The following is a 19,765-nucleotide window of genomic DNA, read 5'->3' on the forward strand; positions in this document are numbered from 1 at the left end:
AGTACTCCACCAATCAGGCCTTTATGGTAGAGTGGCCAGACGGAAGCCACTCCTCAGTAAAAGGCACCTGACAGCCTGCTTGGAGTTTGCCAAAAGGCACCTAAAGAATCTCAGACCATCAGAAACAAGATTCTCTGGTCTGATGAAAATGAGATTGAACTATTTGGCCTGAATGCCAAGCGTCATGTCTGGAGGAAACCTGGCACCCTCCCTACGGGGAAGCATGGTGGTGGTAGCATCATGCTGTGGGGATGTTTTTCAGAGGCAGGGACTGGGAGACTAGTCAGGATCAAGGCAAAAGTGAATGGAGCAAAGTACAGAGATCCTTGATTAAAACCTGCTCCAGAGCGCTTATGTAACAGTATAACTTTAGACTGTCCCTTCGCCCATACCCGGGCGCGAACCAGGGACCCTCTGCACACATCAACAACAGTCACCCACGAAGCATCATTACCCATCGCTCCACAAAAGCCACGGCTCTTGCAGAGCAAGGGGAACCACTACTTCAAGGTCTCAGAGCAAGTGACGTCACCGATTGAAACGCTATTTAGCGCGCACCACCGCTAAATAGCTAGCTGTTTCACATCCGTTACACTTAGGACCTCAGACTGGGGTGACCTTCCAACAGGACAACAACCTTAAGCACAGAGCCAGGACAACGCAGGAGTGGCTTCGGGACAAGTCTCTGAATGTCCTCAAGTGGCCCAGCCAGAGCCCGGACCTAAACCAAAAGATGCTTCAACAAAGTACTGAGTAAAGGGTCTGAATGCTTATGTAAATATGATATTTCACTTTTTAAATTGTAATACATTTGCTAAAATTTCTAAACTGTTTTTGCTTTGTCATTGTGTGGTATTGTGTGTAAATTGATGAGGGGAAAAAAAAGCTATTTAATACATTTTAGAATAAGGCTGTAATGTAAAAAATAAAAATGGGAAAAAGTCAAGGGGTCTGAATACTTTCCGAATGCACAGTATGCTACTCTGACATGGAGAGTAAGGAATCATGTCGGCTCTGTTGATGGCATTTCTAACCGTTGGACAACTTTCAGTACATTGCACCATCCTGTCCTGAACGTGACCCAGGATATTGCATCTGTCACATGGAGACAGAACACTGTAGAATCTCTCCACCAGGGGGCGGCCAACCCTTTTATACATCTATGCAGTCTGAAAAGCCACATAGATAAGCCACATCTTTTGCATGCTTATTTTGCGAGACAGCAAAAATTTGTCCCACTGCATGAATCAGAGTTGATCAGATGTCTGAGTTTTGACAGAGTTTGGGTATGTGTTGTCAGATCAAACTTTTTTCTGTATCCAAAAGGGGTCATCAAGACTTCTATTAACCTCCAGAAATCACTGTTATCTTGTTTAAGATGTAGTGGTTAAGTAGTGCCATTTGTGTAACCTTTTGCGACCTTCGTCACCTCTGATAGATACTGCTGAATTGTAGTTTCATTCGTCTTTGAGTTAAATGCCCCTGTGATGAACCCCAAGTTGCTTAACAGGAGGACAAAAAGGGAAGAGAATGCTTTGGATAGTGTCAGTGGACATGTCATTTTGTCCCTGTCGTGATGCTGCTCCTATCACTTTTGCTCTCACTAACAGGTAAATACTTATCTTTGAATTTGCATTTGTGTATTTACTGTGTACTATGTGAATGATACATTAATATATTGTGGGTTAGTGCATTGTCTGTAAAACACGCGATTGTATAGTCAGAGGAATTGTTCGTTATAGTACAATCATGACAAGCCATTGGTGCTGAAAAACTGTCCAGTAGGAGCCTGCTAAGTCCTGAATGAGACCGAGGTTACTGGATACCCGGGTGACACAGTAACCATCTCCTGTCATTATATTTTTTTGTGTGTGTGCGCTGACACTCCTATATTCTCATGCTGATGGACAGAGAAAATATTTTGAGAGTACATTCAGGCCTCCATACTCGTGCTCCTAACTCTGGACTTCTATCACCAACAGGTCCTAACCAGATCCAAGGTACATGGTACTGGTCACTCCTCCTAGCCAGCCAGTCTTTGTGACACTGTGCCATACCACACACACAGATGACTCACCTTGACATGACCCTGCTGGGCTGGCCCTCTTGCTCAGACATGAGAATGGGTAGTCAGGATGAGTGTGAAGATGAACGTAGCCTACGTGGACTGCTTTGGTCTCTGTTACTGTAGGTGGGTTAAAACAAGCCTGTGGTTGTAACTTGTAAATGATGCCCTTTACTAGTCTGTCTTCCTATACCTACAGGTTTATATGGACGGTCACCAGATGGATTCTCTTTGCCATCCTGCTAGCCTGCACTGTGACTGCTTCAAGCCCTGCACCCCTCACTCCCCGGTTGAGTTGCCCTTAACGCTTGGCTAATGTCAGGTATTCTCCTTTCCCCATAAGATTAAGGTTTGGATTGGGGTTAGGGTAATCTGATCCTAGATCTGTGGTTAGAGGCATCTTTTCAAATTCTCACTACACTGGGCAAGGAAAGTACCAGAACCTTGAACTTTGGCATTGAATGACCTTTGACCTCCTCTCTTACAGTATATGAATCGTCAGCACAAGCTGGGCAAAGTACTGCCACTGTTTTCCACCTCAGTTTGCTCTGTTGTTTACAGAATCAACGGCACACTCTGCCAAAGACAAACTGATATAGACACTGTGGATTATGCCAGCTGTGGATTATGTCAGCAAGTTCACAGTGGTTACAAAATAAATGGAAGATGTGGTGCTGAAGGCTGAACTAATCTGTATATTGATTTATTAGGTTTATGTGACATTCAGCTTTGTCCATTCAGACAGAGATTTTATTTGATTGTTGTTGTTGACTTATGTCAATTCCACAGCTTGTCAGTTCAACATAGAGGTAGTGATCACACTATGCAACATATGCCAAAGCAGACAGCTCTGTGCGCTCGCTCTGTAGGCCTAGAAATACACCATATATACAAAAGTATGTGGACACCACTTCAAATGAGTGGATTCGGCTATTTCAGCCACACCCGTTGCTGACAGGTGTATAAAATCAAGCATACATCCATGCAATCGCCATAGACAAACATTGACAGTAGAATGGCCTTACTGAAGAGCTCAGTGACTTTCAATGTGGCACCGTCATAGGATGCCACCTTTCCAACAAGTCAGTTCGTAAAATTTCTGCCCTGCTAGAGCTGCCCCGGTCATCTGTAAGTGCTGTTATTGTGAAGTGGAAGTATTTAGTAGCAACAATGGCTCAGCCGTGAAGTGGTAGGCCACACAAGCAACACTTACTACCGAGTTCCAAACTGCGTCGGGGAGCAACGTCAGCACAAGAACTGTCCGTCTGGAGCTTCATGAAATGGGTTTCCATGGGCGAGCAGCCGCACACAAGCCTAAGATGACCATGTGCAATGCCAAGCGTCAGCTGGAGTGGTGCAAAGCTCACCGCCATTGGTCTCTGGAGCAGTGGAAAGGCATTCTCTGGAGTGATGAATCACGCTTCACCATCTGGCAGTCTGATGGACAAATATGGGTTTGGCAGGTGACAGGAGAACGTCACCTGCCCAAATGCATAGTGCCAACTGTAAGTGGAGGAATGATGGTCTGTGTGGATGGATGCTGTTTTAGCAGCAAAGGGGGGACCAACTCCATATTAATGCCCATTATTTTGGAATGAGAGAGTAGAGTACCTCCATATTATCATTTCATAGTGAGTAGCAGTAAAAGAAAGCGAACTGATAGAATCCGGGCCATGCCGAGGAGCAAGACAGCGTACAGCGAACTCAATCCTGATTAAAATTCCAATCCTCGCTGGCACCCAGGGCATTGTGCTCTGCTGCAGAATTCAAAGTAGCTCAAGTCCGTCATATGATAAGATATGCCAACTGCCAATGAGGTTCTAAGATTTCTCTGTTTCTTTTGCTTAAGCCTGTAGTATTATCCAGCATTGCAGCGTCACATGGTTTATCAGTCTCTCTGTGACATCCAATAACTTCACAACAAAGTCGACTACAAATGCAAAGTTGCCAATGTCTTTGCAATTGTTACAAACAAGCAAGACTGAAATGACTGCATTCAAATATAAACAGTAGGCTATAGGCCTATTTCAATCATATTAAAATATATTTTATGTTCAATCGAGTTCTATTTTGCTACTTATAGGCTACTGTCTGTAATTTGTCTCAATATATTTCATGATGTGTAGCCTAACGTGTGCAATGACATGCCAAATCGGTGGTTTAGTGCCTCGATATTTGCAGCTCTCTAGGAGCTGATCCATTGCCAGTATTGTGAAACAATTATAATGTTAAGGAAATAATTTAATGGAGAAGGCTGATCCGAGAGCAGCATTCCCTTTCAAACACGTATGTGTACATTTATTTTGCAACTCTTGTGCACACAACGCGGGCGGTCTGGTTAGCATGTTAGGCTTATGCTTGTTTTAACAATGCATATTTCCTACAACAGCCAAAGACGTAACATTCGTTTCCCAAAACACCACACATCGAGAACAGTTGCTTCGTGCGCCGTTGGAGCATGTGTCGATACTGATAGGATCGAAAGAAAGGCAGTGCTGCTCTCGGATCAGCTTTTATAATTAAAATCTTACCATATCATTATTTCGCAATACTGACAACAGATCAGCTTCTAGAGAAATACAATACAGTGGCTTCAGAAAGGATTCACACCCCTTGACTTTAGTGCTTTGTTGGAAACAGGATGCATATTTTTGAATATTTGTATTCCATACTGGCTTCTTTCTTTTCACTCTGTCAATTATGTTAGTATTGTGGAGTAACTACAGTGTTGATCCATCCTCAGTCTTCTCCTATCACAGCCATTAACCTCTGTAAATGTTTTAAAGTCACCGTTGGCCTCATGATGAAATCCCTGAGCGGTTTCCTTCCTCTCCGGCAACTGAGTTAGGAAGGATGTTTGTATCTTTGTAGTGACTGGGTGTATGTAATTAATAACTTCACCATGCTCAAAGGCTTGTTAAACAAATTTTGACTCCTGTACTTATGTTTGCTTTCCATAACAAAAGGGTTCACTACTTATTGACTCAAGACGTTTCAGCTTTCCATTTTTAAAAAAAAATGTATTTATTTATTTCACCTTTATTTAACCAGGTAGGCTAGTTGAGAACAAGTTCTCATTTGCAACTGCAACCTGGCCAAGATAAAGCATAGCAGTATGAGCAGACAACACAGAGTTACACATGGAGTAAACAATTAACAAGTCAATAACACAGTAGAACACAAAGGGGGAGTCTATATACAATGTGTGCAAAAGGCATGAGGTAGGCGAATAATTACAATTTTGCAGATTAACACTGGAGTGATAAATGATCAGATGGTCATGTACAGGTAGAGATATTGGTGTGCAAAAGAGCAGAAAAGTAAATAAATAAAAACAGTATGGGGATGAGGTAGGTGAAAATGGGTGGGCTATTTACCAATAGACTATGTACAGCTGCAGCGATCGGTTAGCTGCTCAGATAGCTGATGTTTGAAGTTGGTGAGGGAGATAAAAGTCTCCAACTTCAGCGATTTTTGCAATTCGTTCCAGTCACAGGCAGCAGAGTACTGGAACGAAAGGCGGCCAAATGAGGTGTTGGCTTTAGGGATGATCAGTGAGATACACCTGCTGGAGCGCGTGCTACGGATGGGTGTTGCCATCGTGACCAGTGAGCTGAGATAAGGCGGAGCTTTACCTAGCATGGACTTGTAGATGACCTGGAGCCAGTGGGTCTGGCGACGAATATGTAGCGAGGGCCAGCCGACTAGAGCATACAAGTCGCAGTGGTGGGTGGTATAAGGTGCTTTAGTGACAAAACGGATGGCACTGTGATAGACTGCATCCAGTTTGCTGAGTAGAGTGTTGGAAGCCATTTTGTAGATGACATCGCCGAAGTCGAGGATCGGTAGGATAGTCAGTTTTACTAGGGTAAGCTTGGCGGCGTGAGTGAAGGAGGCTTTGTTGCGGAATAGAAAGCCGACTCTTGATTTGATTTTCGATTGGAGATGTTTGATATGAGTCTGGAAGGAGAGTTTGCAGTCTAGCCAGACACCTAGGTACTTATAGATGTCCACATATTCTAGGTCGGAACCATCCAGGGTGGTGATGCTAGGCGGGCATGCGGGTGCAGGCAGCGATCGGTTGAAAAGCATGCATTTGGTTTTACTAGCGTTTAAGAGCAGTCGGAGGCCACGGAAGGAGTGTTGTATGGCATTGAAGCTTGTTTGGAGGTTAGATAGCACAGTGTCCAATGACGGGCCGAAAGTATATAGAATGGTGTCGTCTGCGTAGAGGTGGATCAGGGAATCGCCCGCAGCAAGAGCAACATCATTGATGTATACAGAGAAAAGAGTCGGCCCGAGAATTGAACCCTGTGGCACCCCCATAGAGACTGCCAGAGGACCGGACAGCATGCCCTCCGATTTGACACACTGAACTCTGTCTGCAAAGTAATTGGTGAACCAGGCAAGGCAGTCATCCGAAAAACCGAGGCTACTGAGTCTGCCGATAAGAATATGGTGATTGACAGAGTCGAAAGCCTTGGCAAGGTCGATGAAGACGGCTGCACAGTACTGTCTTTTATCGATGGCGGTTATGATATCGTTTAGTACCTTGAGTGTGGCTGAGGTGCACCCGTGACCGTCTCGGAAACCAGATTGCACAGCGGAGAAGGTACAGTGGGATTCGAGATGGTCAGTGACCTGTTTGTTTACTTGGCTTTCGAAGACCTTAGATAGGCAGGGCAGGATGGATATAGGTCTGTAACAGTTTGGGTCCAGGGTGTCTCCCCCTTTGAAGAGGGGGATGACTGCGGCAGCTTTCCAATCCTTGGGGATCTCAGACGATATGAAAGAGAGGTTGAACAGGCTGGTAATAGGGGTTGCGACAATGGTGGCGGATAGTTTCAGAAATAGAGGGTCCAGATTGTCAAGCCCAGCTGATTTGTACGGGTCCAGGTTTTGCAGCTCTTTCAGAACATCTGCTATCTGGATTTGGGTAAAGGAGAACCTGGAGAGGCTTGGGCGAGGAGCAGCGGGGGGGGGCGGGGCTGTTGGCCGAGGTTGAAGTAGCCAGGCGGAAGGCATGGCCAGCCGTTGAGAAATGCTTATTGAAGTTTTCGATAATCATGGATTTATCGGTGGTGACCGTGTTACCTAGCCTCAGTGCAGTGGGCAGCTGGGAGGAGGTGCTCTTGTTCTCCATTGACTTCACAGTGTCCCAGAACTTTTTGGAGTTGGAGCTACAGGATGCAAACTTCTGCCTGAAGAAGCTGGCCTTAGCTTTCCTGACTGACTGCGTGTATTGGTTCCGGACTTCCCTGAACAGTTGCATATCACGGGGACTATTCGATGCTATTGCAGTCCGCCACAGGATGTTTTTGTGCTGGTCGAGGGCAGTCAGGTCTGGGGTGAACCAAGGGCTGTATCTGTTCTTAGTTCTGCATTTTTTGAACGGAGCATGCTTATCTAAAATGGTGAGGAAGTTACTTTTAAAGAATGACCAGGCATCCTCAACTGACGGGATGAGGTCAATGTCCTTCCAGGATACCCGGGCCAGGTCGATTAGAAAGGCCTGCTCACAGAAGTGTTTTAGGGAGCGTTTGACAGTGATGAGGGGTGGGGCGGCTCCGTAGCGGATACAGGCAATGAGGCAGTGATCGCTGAGATCCTGGTTGAAGACAGCGGAGGTGTATTTGGAGGGCCAGTTGGTCAGGATGACGTCTATGAGGGTGCCCTTGTTTACAGAGTTAGGGTTGTACCTGGTGGGTTCCTTGATGATTTGTGTGAGATTGAGGGCATCTAGCTTAGATTGTAGGACTGCCGGGGTGTTAAGCATATCCCAGTTTAGGTCACCTAACAGAACAAACTCTGAAGCTAGATGGGGGGCGATCAATTCACAAATGGTGTCCAGGGCACAGCTGGGAGCTGAGGGAGGTCGGTAGCAGGCGGCAACAGTGAGAGACTTATTTCTGGAGAGAGTAATTTTCAAAATTAGTAGTTCGAACTGTTTGGGTATGGACCTGGAAAGTATGACATTACTTTGCAGGCTATCTCTGCAGTAGACTGCAACTCCTCCCCCTTTGGCAGTTCTATCTTGACGGAAGATGTTATAGTTGGGTATGGAGATCTCTGAATTTTTGGTGGCCTTCCTGAGCCAGGATTCAGACACAGCAAGGACATCAGGGTTAGCAGAGTGTGCTAGAGCAGTGAGTAAAACAAACTTAGGGAGGAGGCTTCTGATGTTGACATGCATGAAACCAAGGCTTTTTCGATCACAGAAGTCAACAAATGAGGGTGCCTGGGGACATGCAGGGCCTGGGTTTACCTCCACATCACCCGCGGAACAGAGAAGGAGTAGTATGAGAGTGCGGCTAAAGGCTATCAAAACTGGTCGCCTAGAGCGTTGGAGACAGAGAATAAGAGGAGCAGGTTTCTGGGCATGGTAGAATATATTCAGGGCATAATGCGCAGACAGGGGTATGGTGGGGTGCGGGTACAGCGGAGGTAAGCCCAGGCACTGGGTGATGATGAGAGAGGTATCTCTGGACATGCTGGTTGTAATGGGTGAGGTCACCGCATGTGTGGGAGGTGGGACAAAGGAGTTATCAGGGGTATGAAGAGTGGAACTAGGGGCTCCATTGTGAACTAAAACAATGATAACTAACCTGAACAACAGTATACAAGGCATATTGACACTTGAGAGAGACATACAGCGAGGCATACAGTAATCACAGGTGTTGAGTTGGGAAAGCTAGCTAAAACAGTAGGTGAGACAACAGCTAATCAGCTAGCACAACAACAGCAGGTAAAATGGCGTTGACTAGGCAACGGGGCCAACAGATAAAACAAACAAGCAGAATGGAGTACCGTGATTAATGGACAGTCCAGCGTGCATCAGCTATGTAGCCAAGAGATCAGTGTCCAGGGAGCAGCGGTGGATGGGGCAGGGAAGCTGGACTGGCGAGTGTTATCCAGGTTAAAAAAACTAACAATGACTAAATAGCTTGTAGCTAGTTAGCTGGTTAGCTTCTGGTGGTTCTTGAGTGTGTACTAAAAATAAAAAATAATAGCGATTCCGTATCACATTGGGTGAGGCAGGTTTCCGGAAGGTATAAACAAGTTAAAAATCAAAAAGAGATATTCGCACATCATTGCGGCTGCGCACATGTTAGCCTGAAATGAAATAGAGACAAATTACGGACAGCTTACAAAGTCGCAAAATAAATGTATGAAATATATTTCATGATTGAAATAGGCCTACTGTATGTGAATATGTAACGGATGGGAAATAGCTAGATAGTTAGCGGTGGTGCGCGCTAAATAGCGTTTCAATCGGTGACATCACTTGCTCTGAGACCTTGAAGTAGTGGTTCCCCTTGCTCTGCAATTGCCGCGGCTTTTGTGGAGTGATGGGTAACTGTTGTTGACGTGTGCAGAGGGTCCCTGGTTCAAGCCCGGGTATGGGCGAGGAGACGGTTTAAAGTTATACTGTTACAAATACAGCCATCTCGCTTTTCATTTGAACCATATTTTTATACGTCGCTTGTTTGTATCAATTGCAAAGACATTGGTAACGTTGTATTTGTTGTAGGCAACTTTGTTTTGAAGTTATCGGTGGTCACAGTGAGACGGATACACCGTGTGAGTTTAGCAGAGATCTTCGGTCTACAAATTGAAGCGGTAGGACAAAATAAAACACGACGCATTTAGCTGTTCTACGAGTGGTCTGAGGCAGGTGTTAGATTACGAGAATTTTCAAATGCAACGTTATCATAACGATGGTTTTGGTTAACAGCTCGGAGATTTAACGATACTCCTAAGGTTCTAACGATGATCTTAGCCGTAAAATGCTTTTTGGAGACCAGGCCCTGGTCTTTAATAAACTATACTCCGTTATTGCACCTGCTGCGACTATGATGGGCGTCGAAATTGAATCACTTCATACCAGGAGCGAGAGGGTTAAAACTGGGAGGGGATCACTCGCCGGAGCCTGACGTATCCAGCACAGTCATTGCAGAACTGGGTTGCAACGTTATTAAAAGCAGCATAATACCGCTGGATCATCGGCGTTGCATGTATTTAAATACAGGCATCCTCCCAGGCCTATTGAAGGCGACTGGAATGCTTTTTCACACCTCTACAACGTTCAGGAAATTCGGACTTATTTTCTTGGTTTCTATATCTGTACAGGAGGGCGTTGCAGGAAAGACGAAAGTGACATGCCCTTCATTCGTAGCCGGACGCGGTTAATTCAGAATGGTGCATTTTAATTTGTGTATCTAGAATACGCGGATTTAGGTATTAATTGTTGTGATAACTGCGGATACGACAATATCTATTACAAATCGATCAAAACGGATGCTAAAATGCGAGGTGCCAGGTCGATTTGAGCGGGTGGATGGCCAATCTGATGTTAACAATTGCGTTTCTCCCCGCGTCTGCCGCGTTGCTATGCTGTGAAGCAAGTCGGGAAGACCGGGCACTCGAGCCATGCTTCCCGGGGTCGGCGTGTTTGGCACCAGCTTGACCGCGCGTGTGATTATCCCTCTTCTGAAGAACGAAGGATTCGCCGTCAAGGCTCTATGGGGACGGACTCAGGAGGAAGCAGAGGAGTTGGCCAAGGAAATGAATGTACCGTTTTATACCAATAGAATCGACGACGTTTTGCTGCATCAGGATGTGGATTTGGTGTGCATTAACCTGCCTCCACCTTTGACGCGGCAGATTGCTGTCAAAACATTAGGTGAGTCGGGGATGCTGTGACACGAGCTTCCTTGGTGTGATAGCCTATATATGGCGTTTGACTTATTCCCCATTGATTTCACAAGGACAGTTATACAGCTTATTTCAACATTGCTATGTATTATTTCCAATGAACAGACAGTAAGGTAGGCTATTTGCGGAGAAGTGTATCTGATGTTGCCGACAGCTGTGGCAGTCTCTCCCAATCAGCTGCAATCCAAATGAATGAAAATGAGCAGCCTATACTTCTGTATAATCACTTTAAAATCCCCTACTAATAGGCCAGGGTTCGGGACACAATGTCCGTGCTATCTTAATTACGTCTTCTTCAACATGAACTAGTTGACATTTGGTAAGGCAGGAACTTTTGCAATTGAGTCTACAGTTATTCTATAATTATGACAGAAATGACTGGCTGACTATTTGAGAAGGGTGCAGCTGCAATTTGGGGTGTTCCTGCCTGTGGGAATTCCTGCATCTGCAGGAACCCCTCTTTATTCTACACTACATGACTAAAAGTATGTGGACACCTGCTTGTCAAACATCATCTCATTCCAAAATCATGGGCATTAATATGGAGTTGGTCCCCCCTTTGCTGCTAAAACAGCATCCACTTTTCAGGTAAGTCTTTCCACTAGATGTTGGAACATTGCTGCGGGACTTGCTTCCTTTAACCAACGAGCGTTAGGGAGGTTGGGCATTGATGTTAGGTGATTCGGCCTGGCTCGCAGTCTGCCTTCCAATTCATTCCAAAGGTGTTCGAAGGGGTTGAGGTCAGGGCTCTGTGCAGGCCAGTCAAGTTCTTCCACACCGATCTCAACAAACCATTTCTGTATGAACCTCACTTTGTGCATGGGGGCATTGTCATGCTGAAACAGGAAAGGGCCTTCTCCAAACTGTTGCCACAAAGTTGGAAGCACAGTATTGTCTAGAATGTTGTATGCTGTAGCGTTAAGATTTCCCTTCACTGAAACTAAGGGGCCTAGCCCGAACCATGAAAAACAGCCCCAGAACATGTTCCCTCCTCCACCAAACGTTACAGTTGGCACTATACATTGGAGCAGGTAACGTTCTCCTGGCAGCTGCCAAATCTGCCTTTCATGCACTGTTTTCCTGCAGTTCCGTTAACGACGGTGAGGGCAGGTGTTCGGGCAGGTGGGAGCGAAGGACACAGCGCTAGCTTAACCAGCTAGTCCTAAGGAGGACTCCAGTACACGGGAGGCGGGGAAGGCTAGCACACAATGTCGCTAGCACACAGTGTCGCCTCCCGCCTGCTCTGTACCGGAGTAGCTAGCTGTAAGTGGGGGCGACACTGGTATACCGTTTCCTTCGTCCCAGCCTGTCGGTTACGGGTTTCTATGGTACACATCAGGCGGGATGCGGGGGCGAGAACTAGCTAGTTAGCACACGGTGTTGCTCCAGACTCCTGCCTGCTTTACTAGCAACAGGCGGGGGTAACCAGTAGACCGTGTCTTTTGCCACTGCCTGTCGGGCACTTTTTTCCTGCAGTTCTGTTAAAGATGGTGAGGGCAGGCTGGGGAGGGGGGGGTGTTCATGCAGGAATCAATGGGATACTCGAGGTGGGGGTGTTCCTGTAGATGCCCACAGGCAGGAATGCTCCGAATTGCAGGCTGCAGTTGCACACTATTGGACTATTTGCCTCTAGTATAGACCTTGTGATAATGGATAAATCAGATGGACAGACTGACACATGCAGGTGTCCAGTGACGATGATGAAATAGGAAATAACCATGGGACGAGACATGGGAGACCTAAAGATAACCCCATGCTGGCCGAGCCAGCAGAGGGCAAAACACATCACTAAGGCAACATCACAGAGAATGATACCCTTAATAAATAAAACCCTCTTAATAAGCCTACTTTCTGCGGTTCTTGGAGCTGTGGCCTTGTTACATAAGTAGAGGCTGAATATAGTTACATGATGTAGGATCTTAATTTGATCACTCTTTTGTTGGTAAGAGTTTTCTTACATAGTAGGAAATGCAATATTCTAGTGTATTCAAGGTTTAAAAAGACTTCTAAAATTTTTAATTTCCACTAACTTTTTTTATTCTTTTCAATTTTTATTATTATATTTCGTGGTATTCAATTGGTAGTTACATTCTTGTCTCATTGCTGCAACTCCCGTACGGACTCGGGAGAGGCGAAGTCGAGAGCCGTGCGTCCTCCGAAACACAACCCAACCAAGCCGCACTGCTTCTTGACACAATGCCCACTTAACCCGGAAGCCAGCGGCACCAATGTGTCGGAGTAAACACTGTACACCTGGCGAACGTGTCAGCGTGCACTGCGCCCGGCCCGCCACAGAAGTTTCTTGTGCACGATGGGAAAAGGACATCCCTGCCGGCCAAACCCTCCCCTAACCCGGATGACACTGGGCCAATTGTGCGCCGCCCCATGGGTCTCCCGGTCGCGGCCGGCTGGGACAGAGCCTGGACTCAAACCCAGGAATCTCTAGTGGCTCAACTAGCACTGCGATGCATTGCCTTATACCACTGCGCAACTCAGGAGGCCACCACTTTAACATTTCAGACATGATTTGCCCTGATATAAAATGTATCAATCATTTTAATCCATATAATAATTCACATTTCCTGTTGCTGCAGGATTATGTCCCTGCTGTAGCATAATGGCTCACATTAAGATCCTACATCTGTAGCTAGCATTAGGGTCAGACTCAGCAGATAGGAAATAATGGACTTTAAGAGGCAGTTTAGCAGAGTTAAACTAGTAGTAATTACAGTCTAACAGTGGCGTTTGGTGCCGTTTTAAGATGAGGGAAAAACAGATTTTTTTTTCATGAGCACAGCCTTATTTCTATTAAAGCTCTCTCTCTTGCTTCTCCTTCATTTTTGAATACATTTATTTTTTCAAAACTGTAACTATTCTTTCTCTCTCTTTGAATCAAATACTTACCAGATTTTATGCATTGCACTGATATCTAGCGATAACTAATGCCTTCTAGTAAGATTCATTCTTTGATCCTTTGATTGGGTGGACAAAGTGTCAGTTCATGCTGCAAGAGTTCTGATAGGTTGTAAGATGTCCTCCGGAAGTGAATTACTGTGTAAATCTATGGAAGGGGGTGAGAACCATGAGCCTTCTAGGATTTGTATTGAAATCAATGTACCCAGAGGAGGACGGAAACTAGCTATCCTCCGGCTACACCATGGTGCTTACCCCACAGAGTGCTTTTGAGGCAACTGTAGACCTTCATTGCAAAACAGTGTGTTTTAGAGGGGTTGGGTTAAATGCGTAAGACACGTTTCAATTGAATGCATTCAGTTGTACAACTGACTAGGGAAAGGGAGATACCTAGTCAGTTGTCCAACTGAATGCCTTCAACTGAAATGTGTCTTACGCATTAACCCAACCCTTCTGAATCAGAGCGGTGCGAGGGGGTTGCCTTAATCAACATCCACGTCTTTGGCGCCTGGGGAACAGTGGGTTAACTGCCTTGTTCAGAATGACAGATTTTTACCTTGTCAGCTCAGAGATTCAATCCAGCAACCTTTCGGTTACTCGCCCAACGCTCTAACCACTAGGCTACCTGCCGCTAGGTATCCCTCTTTCCCGTTCCTTAATCAATTATTTGGTGAAGTGAATATTTTATTTTACTAGGCAAGTTAAGAACAAATTCTTATTTTCAATGACGGCCTAGGAACAGTGGGTTAACTGCCTTGTTCAGAGGCAGAACGACGGGATTTGATCGGTTACAAGGCCAACGCTCTAACCACTAGGCTACCCTGCCGCCCCTATTTAGTATAGTTTTATCTTAAATTATAGCTTTTTTTAATGTTTCACTATTTTTATTTTTATGAAATCCACTGAGGAGGAGGGTCCTCCCCTTCCTCCTCTGTCCTCTGAGGAGCCTCCACTGCAGAGTCAGATACTACACAGGTATAAGAGCAATGTGAAATGTTGCCCAGATGAGTACTGGCCAGTGTGTGTTCAACATATGCCCATGTAGCTGCTGTGATGTCAACCCTTCCTAACCTGGAAGGCTTGTGCTCACTGTCCAGACCAATGTATTTGTTTATCGTTAATGTGTGAAGATTACATTTTACTTGTCATTTACCTCTCTTTGAACTGTTACCAAAGCAGCAACAGCAGCTGACAGGAGCACCAGATAGCAGCCTCAAGGACACAGCAGTGGTAGAACTGGGTGGTGGCGTCTCTTCGGTAGAAAATGCTTGGGGTCGTTAAGGTTCATTGACCGTAGTAAAAAAAGATTGGGCAATTGAAACAGATGTTTCACCGGATGTATAAATCTGAAGCATCCGGTTGTCATTTCCACTCACCACCAAATATGGTGATGAGAGGAGGCCCAGTGGCTGGCAGTGGGATGGATTTTGCCCGACATTCTGCAAATTTTCGCATTGATGAAACATTTGAGCTCAATACAGTTTTCTGTTCCCAAAACTTGAACCTGTTATGAACAAAGTGGACTCAGTTTTGTAGACTTTACCCTTTGCTAAAGTTTTAAAAAAGTGTCATTTAGGAGTTCAAGGGCTAATTGAGTTAATGCACACTTAACAGCGTAGGCGTTCCCTACCCTTTTTGTGGTACCTTAAATTGCCATGCTGGCCATGTTAGAAAAGTATAACCAGAGCCTGAAGATATCAACAGTCACTACGCAGCTGAGTAATCAGTGTGTCATCATTGTAACTTTTAGAGTGAATTCATTGTACTAATTTGTTAAAGGTGTGCCGATATGCGTACAATGGTCTTTGTCATAACTTTAACTTTACTCTGGCGTGTGTAAATAAAGTTGCCACCAACCCGTGACCACTCTGGTGTAAACATGTCATCTAGCTTCTGTCTTGACAGTCTTTCTTAGAGCCCCTAATACATTTCCCACCCCAGTTTTGTTGGTTTAGGTTAATTTAGTGACAGTGCTAGCAGATGATTGATGAGAGCAAGGCAAGCCTCTGTTTACTCCATGACTGGGCTAATGTGAAATATTAGAAAGTGTGACCACACACCACCTAGGATTTTGTTCCATTTATTGCTGTGGTGACTGTCTTCGTGTTCCCTCTCCACCTGAACAGGTACTGACATTTTGTGTTACTTTACGTTCTCATTTCTCACTATGACGTCAACCTGGAACGCTGTAGCCCTGCCCCTCCTCGACCAGATCCTCCATGTCTCATTGTGTCAAACATTATTTCTGGAACTCTCTCTGTCTCTGTCTCTGTCATGAGGAGGAGGAGGAGGGTCAAGATACAGGTCCCTTTGACAGCAGCCCATTATGGCTCAGGAAATTGCTTTGGCCACCAACCCACGCTGGCTTGGAATAGTGTCTGTTGAATGCAAAGCTACTTCCCCTTTTCAGGGTGTGTGACAAGGCAATGCTTATCTCTCTAACACCGGCTTGTTTACCTCGTGCATCGTGTCGATAAGCCCTAATCAGACGGTTGCAGAACTGGAATTTGCACTTGGAAGGCATTTGCCGACTGTCTAACCAAAATCATGGATGGGGCCGGCCTGACAATGGACGTTGAACCAAACTAAGGGGACCAGGGTGAAACACTGGCATGAGGCAAGTGATGTTTCCCAAGCAACTGGTATTGTTATGCGGTTTTACCCCTCAGTGTAACAATCTTGGTCACATTACAGCAAACTGGTCTAACCAACAAGGCCACATCTCTTCTTCAAAAGGAATTTCTTCTTTGTTTTTCCCCTTCCTCCTTCCTACTATAGCATTACTAAGGCATCTGATGTTGGGAGTCTGAGACATTTCTCAGGGAATTGGCGCGCTGGTTGGGATTAGTAGCTCATCTTACAGTCTTCAGTTAAAGGACTTGCGTTAGCACCTAGAATTTATTGCCCGGCAGTGTAAAGTGCATCAGTGTTTAGGCTGTTAAGGATTAGAAACTCCCTCACTCACTCAAGTTTTACCCAAATTCATTAGCATTTCTTCTGCACTCGAGCCCAAAGAATTTCCATTTGCTCCTGTGCATTCTAGCAAGGAGATGGAGGAAAATATCAGATTGTGTGATGTAGGACAGATGCTAGATGCAATCAGAGACTGGAAGCAAATGTATTTTCCCTCCCTTTTGCAGATTTGTCTTGTAGGCGGGAAGAAAATATAGGCGGGAAGACATTTAAACCTGTTTTGATGCACACTCACCATCTAGCACGTTCATCTGGTGTAGAGCGCAGCGCGTGTGACACAGGTAGAGCCTTGAGCCTTCCTGTGCAATTCATGAATGAACACAAATAATACAAAGCCAAGTAGTGAAACCACAGTGTTGACTTGGTACAATAATTTGCCTACAAATGGCATCTTATCAGTACATTGACCAAAGTATCACCTGTTAATCGTTTGGCCTATCCGTCTCTTCTCTCTATGGCATGTCAATCTGTCCGTCTATTTCTAAGTGTCCCTGGTTAGTTTAGACTGCTCACTCCCACTATGAAGTTGTTTCAAAGGAACAGAAACCCTACGGAGACGTGATTGGCGGGGTGAACTAGTTGGGCCTGGGAGGGAGGAGGAGGTTGACAGACTTCTAGTCTTCTCCACATCCCATTTTCCTTTGACCTATATGTCGTTATCAATAAAACATCACAATACGGTGCAGAGCGTTTGATTTGACTCCTGGGGGGGCAAGGAGACCCACAGCTCCTCTGAAACCATTGACAACTATGTGCTGTTTTCAAGGGATTGTTAAATAAATGTTAGCACTATTTGGTTTTAATATCATCACTTCTCAAAGAGCATAGTCAGAACAACACATTTTCCCATTATTCCACATTTCACTCTATCAGAGTTTACAGCAAGCAACTGCATGCTTTTCATGATCAGTAAACATCAATCGATCATGTCATTTCAGATACGTGAGGGTATCCTATCCATTTGGCATGTAGCTAGCTAGCTCAGCAAACAACATGTAATTTAGCTTCCTTCATCAGAGGTTAGGCTTTTGGAAAGAGCTTGACATCGGCAAGTCCTTGTCCTGGTAAAGTCGGACTACTGTTATCACCACTAGCATGGCAAGCAACTCTAACAATATTTGGATATCGCCATCTAGTTTATCTCCTGAAAGTTAGCTTGTTAACGAGCCATATTGAAGTGATCTGTTATTAGCTAGCTAGCCAATTTGACGTGGTCCATCAATCCATGTAGCCTATCATATCTGTCAGCAGCAATCGTGATGAAACAACCTTAAAAACAATGTTGAAAGTGGGATGTTAGCTCATTTCGCTAGGTAGACCTACATTGGTTGGAGGACAAAGTATATATTTAGCCAATTATACAAAGTTTCTACCGGTAGCATGCAAGGTAAACATTATCAGCTAACAGTAAATCGGCAACACAGGAGGCTGCTGAGGGGAGGAAGGCTCATAATAATGTCCGTAACACAGCAAATGGAATGGCATCAACCACATGGAAAACATTTGTTTGATGTATTTGATACCATTCCTCTCCAGCCATTACCACAAGACTGTCCTCCCCAATTAAGGTGCCACCAACCTCCGGTGATCGGCAAATGTGCCCTTCTGCTGCTTGGCAGGCAGAGCCAAGAAAGGATGGGAAATGAATCCTAAACCACATACTTGTCAGTTACAGTTCACTTTTTATTTTTATACCACTCAAATATCCAATTGTAATGAACAAAAATATATACGAAACATGCAACAATTTCATTGGTTGGACTGAGTTAGTTTATATAAGGAAATCTATCAATGTAAAGAAATTCAGTAGGCCCTAATCTATGGATTTCACATGACTGGGAATACAGATATGCATCACAGATACTGTACCTTTAAAAGAACGGGTCACACAATTGGCCTTAGGATCTTGTCACGGTATTTTTGTTAATTCAAATTGCCATCGATAAAATGCAATTCTGTTCATTGTCCGTAGCTTATGCCTGCCCATACCATAACCCCACCGCCATAATGTTCACAACGTTGAAATCAGCAAACTGCTCGCCCACACGACACCGTGCACGTGGTCTGTGGTTGAGGCCAATTGATGTACTGCCAAATTCTCTAAAACAACGGAGGCGGCTTATGGTAGAGAAATTAACATTCATTTCTCTGGCAACAGCTCTGGTGGACATTCCTGCAGTCAGAATGACAATTGCACAATCCCTCAACTTGAAACGTAACATTGTGTTGTGTGACAAAATTGAACATTTTAGAGTTGCCTTTTATTGTAATGATCATGCTGTTTAGTCGCATCTTGATATGCCAAACCTGTCAGGTGTATGGATTATCTTGGTAAAGGAGAAATGCTCACTGACAGGGATGTAAACAAATTTGTGCACAACATTTGCGAGAAATTATGTTTATGTGCATATGACAAAATTCAAGGATCTTTTATCTCAGCTCATGAAACATGGGACCAACACTTTACGTGTTATGTTTATATATTTGTTCAGTGTAATTGTGTCCAATATTGAGAGATATCGTGAGGCTACCCTCACACATCTGAAATTACATGATCAATTGATGTTGACTGATCATGAGAAGCATGCATTTACTTGCTGTGTAACTCTGATTACAGAATCATTTTTTTTTTGCATGGAATAATCAGACATTTGATGTTTTGATCTATGCTCTTCAAGGGGTGATGATGTTGCAACCAAATAGTTAACATTTATTTTATTTAACAATCGCTTGACAACGGCACACATTTGTCAATGGTTTTAGCGGAGCTGAGGTCTCCTTGCCCGCCAGCAAGAAATCGAACGCTCTGCACCTTATTGTAACATTTTAATGATAACGACCTACTCAGAATTGTCTTATCAGTGCATGCAAAGGAGAAGAGATGAGGAAAGGAGGCCACTTTATTCTATTGAGATGCAGCCTCCGCTCTCTGGCTCAGTGTTGGGGTCTATGATGCAACTGACCTTTGCAGCACCGTGTGAGCCTGCCTGCACTCCTAAGCCTGACCCTGGTTTCAGCGGCCGGGGCTATCGGGTAACAGGTCAGCGTCCTCTGAGACGCACAGACAGACACTTCCTCATCAATAGGAGAAGTCCAAGC

At 44.8% G+C, this 19,765-nt stretch overlaps 1 protein-coding gene across 1 annotated transcript in view; it reads left to right on the forward strand.

The window, feature by feature from the left end:
• The first annotated feature begins 9,390 nt into the window (after positions 1-9,390).
• The window catches only part of si:ch211-276f18.2 (glucose-fructose oxidoreductase domain-containing protein 1), a 39,918-nt gene continuing 29,543 nt past the window's right edge, over positions 9,391-19,765 (forward strand). The window contains exon 1 of the mRNA XM_021562724.2: positions 9,391-10,748. Coding sequence (XP_021418399.1) covers positions 10,496-10,748 — 253 coding nt within the window. The 5' untranslated portion in view covers positions 9,391-10,495. The remainder of the gene's footprint in view (positions 10,749-19,765) is intronic.

The sequence above is a fragment of the Oncorhynchus mykiss genome, chromosome 15, assembly GCF_013265735.2.
Source record: "Oncorhynchus mykiss isolate Arlee chromosome 15, USDA_OmykA_1.1, whole genome shotgun sequence".
Lineage (NCBI taxonomy): Eukaryota > Metazoa > Chordata > Actinopteri > Salmoniformes > Salmonidae > Oncorhynchus > Oncorhynchus mykiss.